At 59.2% G+C, this 5,789-nt stretch overlaps 1 protein-coding gene across 1 annotated transcript; it reads left to right on the top strand.

The window, feature by feature from the left end:
- The first annotated feature begins 2,907 nt into the window (after positions 1-2,907).
- Gjb4 (gap junction protein beta 4) lies at positions 2,908-3,708 on the top strand. Its single transcript, XM_076862994.1, has one exon. It carries the CDS (start codon positions 2,908-2,910, stop codon positions 3,706-3,708), a length of 801 nt encoding a protein of 266 aa, XP_076719109.1.
- The last annotated feature ends 2,081 nt before the right edge of the window (positions 3,709-5,789 follow it).

Here is a 5,789-nt window from a genome sequence, read left to right as displayed (position 1 = left end):
GGAACGGGCTGGACGGGACTGGCAGGAGCCCTGGGTCGGAAAGTTCCAGCATCTCTCATCGATGGGGGCAAAGGGAGGATTCAGAAGGCCTGGGATCCGGTCCCTACCCCTCAACTCTGGCCACTGCTCCAGCAGGTGGCTTTAGGCACATCTAAAGATCCTGAGGGCCACCTCCCAGGACCATAGTGAGGAGGGGTGTCAAAGGAGATCCAATGGGCCAGCCATCCCCCCCATGCACATGGCCCACCAACAAGGCTTAATAAAGGTCAATGCATTTGTTGATTCAAGGTACCCTTGGTCATTTGGGCTTTGTATCCCTCCCCAGGTCACTGTCTCAGTCTCTGGGATACATTTGACTGGGTCAGATGAGGAGTCATCCTCTCCCCCAGAGAAGGGGTGCTCCGGCTCTGCTGGAGAGCAAGCCACGGGCTCATGCTCAAGGCTACCCTCAGCCCTGGAGGGTTGTCTACAGAGGTCATGGAGCTCAGCGTGGGGGTGGCTGTGCTGCAATGGGAAGTCCCCAGATTGTAGGTGCGCACACCTGTAGTCAGGCACAAGCACCAACAGGACTCTGGGGAGGTGGCTTCAACCCTTCTCCAAAATGGGTTAATAACGCCCAGCCTGTCGAGTTCTGTGAGCACTCATGAGTTCATGGCTGTGGACGGGGTTAGCTGGCTGTAAAAGGCCACATAAATGTTAATCATTGCTATTAGGAAGCACTCGATAAATGCTTGTGGGAAATGAGGCACAGGGGCCCCTCCCTGGCTGCTCATTAACCTTCACCATGCCAGCCAGACGCAGGCCCAGGGTCCTCTGCAGCCCCAGTGGGTACCCCACGTCCCTGAAGGCCTTACCCACTTACCCAGAAGCACAGAGGCCCAGGTCCACAGGGAAGGGAGAGTGAGGCTGTGTCTGGGCCCCTGACAACTGGGGCATTTCATGCTGCCAACCTGCATTCCTTGCCTCAAGCAGGGCAGCAGGTGCCCATCTAGAAAGGCCACGGCCAGCCCCTCCCATCCCCCCGGTGCAAGCCAAAGGCAGCTCAAGATTTAATCCCCAGAAAAATCCCCACCAGAGTAGGACGCGGTCCTGGGCTGAATCAAAATTGCTCCTTTCTGTAGATGTCAGCTGCTGAGGACATCAGAACCAGGCTTCCAGAATAAAGGGCAGGAGAGGGCCCTGGGGACAAGGGGGTGGGGGAAATGAGGCAGAAGGAAGGGGAAGGGTCAGTGCCGCTGGTGCCATCCTGGGCCTGGGCATGATCGCACCAGGTCCTGTCCTCTCACTGCAGTCTCACCCACATGCCTCCGCGAGGTTAGAGAGAAGGCGTAGGCCAGGAGAGGAGTGCCCCGGTGTTTGCTCTGAATGTGCCCGGGGAAGTCCGCCCGCCGACCTGCCCTACCCACCCACCCGGATCACTCTCGCCTGGCTCATTGGCTCAGAAAGCCCCACCCCACTCAGAAGCGAGGATCAAAAGCTGCCTCCGGGAGGCCCTCAGGCAGACGGACAAGCCAGGGACAGGAGAGCAGCCACTGGACTCGAGAAGGGTGAGGACCTAATAGGGCAGGAGACAGGGCCAGGAAGATGGGGCCAGCAGGGCTGAGGATACCCCAGGGAGCTGGGGCTGAGGGCCAGAGTACAGGGGTGAGGGTCCCTGGAGAACCCCAGGGGAGCTCCAAGGAGGGGAAGGAATACCCTGCCAGACCAAAGGGAGGCCAGGGGACCAGAGAAGAGATAAAGAGGGATCGGGAAGGCGTGTGGGGCTTCGCTGCAGTTTAACCAACATGTATTGCGTGTTCACTGGGCCAGACCAAGAGCTGGATCGTGGGGACAGATGAATGAGATGCAGTCTGACAAGAAAGACAGGTGAACGTGGCCTGCCATGGAAGGGTGCTCGGCAGGTGTCCCAGGGGTTTGGTGCCTAACAAGGCCGAGATAGAGACAGGAGAGGGCAGGCCGTGGGATGGAATAGGATGAGGACTCCAGATAAGAGGCGGTGGAGGTTGACAGACACAGAACAGGGGCCTGGACGAGGAGAGCAGGAGAGGTAGCCAGCCAAGGCCGCCAAGCCGTCAGAGAAGGGGAGTCTCGGAGAAAGAAAAGCAATGGTGGGCTACACACCATGCCAAGGTCCAGCCAGTGCCCATCCCTGGCCTTCCCTGGAGCTCAAACAGTTGGAATTCCAGAGAAACCCACTTGTGGTCGAGACCGTCAGTGTTCCGGTGCCAAGGCAGGGAGGTGGCAGGGATGATGCCAAGCCACCACAATTTCAAAGGGCTCTGTTTAGTGTAGGAGGGGATGTCTGGGAAGCTTCCTGGAGCCAGGGAGGAGGAGTGAGGATGGAGATTGTCCTGGGATCTACGTAGGCACAGATGCAGACATGCCCGGTGTGGGGCCTGGCACCTGTTGGCATTCAGTCAAAGCTGGATTCATCTGACAACCCTAAAGGATGCACCCCCACACCTCCTGCCTGGTCCAGCCTGGCCAGGGGTCATTCAGGAGAGGGGGAGTCATTCATTCTCTTTGCAAGTCCTGGGGTAAGAGAGGCTGGCCAGCCTGTGGGGCAGCATGATTACTCTCACGTGTATTTATCACTTTGTAGAATAAAATAATCGCTGATTCCCGAACCTGAAGACAAAGGTTCAAGACCAGCTCTGCTACATCCAGCTGTGGGACCCAGGCAGGTGCCTCTGGGCTCACCTCCCTGTGACATGGGGGTGATGGCGATGCCTCCCCCTCCAAGTCCTTGGGAGTGAGGACACCATGACCCCGTGGTTGTGAACCGGTCTTATCCCCCACATCGTACTCAAGGGTGCCCATCTCCAGGTCTTCCCAGGCTCCCAAGGCCTGAGTGGGTGGCACCCAGGTGTAGACCCGCCCGTGTGAGGCGCCGAGGAAGCCATCAGCATGAACTGGACCTTCCTGCAAAGCCTCCTGAGCGGCGTGAACAAGTACTCCACGGCGCTGGGCCGCATCTGGCTGTCGGTGGTCTTCATCTTCCGCGTGCTGGTGTACGTGGTGGCCGCCGAGGAGGTGTGGGACGACGAGCAGAAGGACTTCATCTGCAACACCAAGCAGCCCGGCTGCCCCAACGTCTGCTACGACGAGTTCTTCCCCGTGTCCCACGTGCGCCTCTGGGCCCTGCAGCTCATCCTGGTCACCTGCCCCTCGCTGCTCGTGGTCATGCACGTGGCCTACCGCGAGGAGCGCGAGCGGAGGCACCGCCTGAGACACGGGCCCGGGGCGGCGCCGCTGTACAGCAACCTGAGCAAGAAGCGCGGCGGGCTGTGGTGGACCTACCTGCTGAGCCTCATCTTCAAGGCCGCCGTGGACGCGGGCTTCCTGTACATCTTCCACCGCCTCTACCAGGATTACGACATGCCGCGCGTGGTGGCCTGCTCGGTGGATCCCTGCCCCCACACGGTGGACTGCTACATCTCCCGGCCCACGGAGAAGAAGGTCTTCACCTACTTCATGGTGGCCACCGCTGCCATCTGCATCCTGCTCAACCTCAGCGAGGTCACCTACCTGGTGAGCAAGAGGTGCCTGGAGATCCTCGGCCCCCGGCGCCGGAAGTCTCGGCGCCGAAGTCGTCTGCCCGACACGTGCCCACCATATGTGGTCTCCCAGGGAGGGCACCCCCAAGATGGGAACTCTGTCCTAATAAAGGCAGGGTTCACCCCAATAGACGCAGGTGGGTATCCATAACCTGCAAGATCAGCAGATAGGATCCCCAGACCCCCTGGCTGTCCCCTAAGGAAAATGGACAGGGCAGGGTAGGTGGCTGTGGGGGCACAGGAAGCTCACCCAGGAGCCAGGATGCAGTGGAGGGGTACGGTTTTGGTGCCGGGGTCCCGGTGGGGATTTTGTATATGACAACAGGTTATGTCAAACCTGTTAATAAACATGATTTTCCAAGTACTTGCAGCCCCAGTGAAGAGTGGTGGGTCAGGAAGGACGGGAGTTCCCGTGGACCTCATCTGAGCCCCAGAACCTCAAATCCTCCTGTCACTCCCCACCCCACCCACTCACACACATGGTGCCACCAGAATGTGGAGGGGAATGCCCAAAGGCAGGGGCTACACCAGGAGCCTCATGTCCCTGCCACCAGCTGACCAAGGCAGAAGAAGAGGGAGGCATGGGGACCCTGTGCCCACAGGAGCTCCTTCCCAGGGAGTGTCCCTCAGATGAATGCAAAGCCTGTGACTCCAGAGGCCTCTGCCTCCCATGTCTGACCTCCCCAGCTCAGCCCAGTATGGGTCCCTGGTAGGGGAGTTCCTGAGGGTGGGAGAGAATGGAATTTCCCAGGCTGTCCAGGAGATGTGTCCCCAGGCGGATCCTTGGATCGATGGCAGTTCCCTTCTTCTCACCCCTGTACTGCCTGAGCAGCCTCATCCCCCCCCAGTCCTCAGGCCTCCATGATTCAGGACCATGCCTTCAGCCTGAACCTGCCCCTGAGTCCCACCAGTTGCCACTAAACAGCCCTCTAGGGGACCCACAGTCACCTCATACCCCCAGCAACTCCAAAGGGACCCCGTCATCTTCCCCCAAACCTGCCTCCTCTCAAAGTCCTCACTCCACTCATGAAGGGCATTGCCACCCCCCCACCCCACTGTCCAAGCCGGGAGCTGTCCTGTCCTGCTGATCCCCCCAGCCTCCACACCTGCGTCCCAACACAGCACTCCCAGCTCCAAACAACCCCCAAATCTGCCCCCTTCCACCCCCAGCCTCACCCCCGCCTCTCAGGTCTGCCCGCCTCTGCAGGATGGAGTGATGGGTCTCTTCATGAAGCTGACCATGCCATTGTTCTCACTTTAAAATTCTCCCACCCCATCCCCGTTGCCCTCAACCTGGCCCCACAGCCCTCCACCTCGCTGGCTTCCTCTCTTCCCACCCACAGTAATACCAAAGGCAGGTGGCTCCCGGGCCCACAGTCATGCTGTGGCAGGCCTCAGGCCTCTATCGCGCTCCTCCCCTTCCCTGGGATGTCCTTCTGGCCTCCTCTGTGACCTGTCCTCAGACCCCAAGGACAGCCTCCCCGTGCGCCCGCCCAGGTGCTGCTCTCCTCTGCCCTTCTCCCCGAATCGGGGTGGCCAGTTCCCCCCAGTGTCTCCCATCAGCCTATGAACCCTTGAGGGCAGGATGCTGAGTCACCAGGTCCCTGCTGGCCTTCAATAAATGTTTGTTAAATGAGTAAATGAGCTGTGAGGTGCTTGGGGGAAGGACGGTGTGTCCTGTTTATCTGAACCTTCCACCACACCTAGCCCGGGAGGTCAGCAAAGTGGCTTCGTGTTTGATTGATTTGTTGTTTTACCTAAATCCAGCCTCAAAGTTTCATTTCTAGATGAGGAGACTTGGACCTAGAGAAGAGAGGGGTCCCTCCAGGCCCACTAGGTAGCCTCCATGCCCACCCGAATATGGGACAAAATCAGAGGTCACCCCCTCTCGAGTCAAGTTCGCAGAGGCAGGGATCTGGTTCCTGTGAAAGAAGCTATAGGGAAGCCAGTCAGAGCAGGGGCTGAACTGAGCAGGAAGGGCACCAGCCCGCGGCCTGATCAGTGCGGTGAGGGGGATTCAGATCATAAATCTCACCACCAGCTTGTCTCCCCCTGGAGGCCAGGACACTGGGCTTGTGATAGCGGGTCGGCCAGCTGAAAAGGGTGGGGGGTAGCTTTGGCGCAGATGAGGCTAATTCTCCAGGGTCTGCTATAACCCACGAGCAGTTAATAGTCACAGCAGCTGGGAAATGGGTGTCCTCCAGTAAAGGGGACATGGGCAGGGCACCATTT

Source organism: Callospermophilus lateralis, chromosome 7 (assembly GCF_048772815.1).
Source record: "Callospermophilus lateralis isolate mCalLat2 chromosome 7, mCalLat2.hap1, whole genome shotgun sequence".
Lineage (NCBI taxonomy): Eukaryota > Metazoa > Chordata > Mammalia > Rodentia > Sciuridae > Callospermophilus > Callospermophilus lateralis.
Note: the sequence above shows the minus strand (reverse complement) of the source record. Positions and strands in the feature narration are given on the sequence as shown.

Excerpts from the sequence above, each read along its gene's own strand:
- Gjb4 (XM_076862994.1), top strand. The coding sequence starts at position 2,908 with ATGAACTGGACCTTCCTGCAAAGCCTCCTGAGCGGCGTGAACAAGTAC.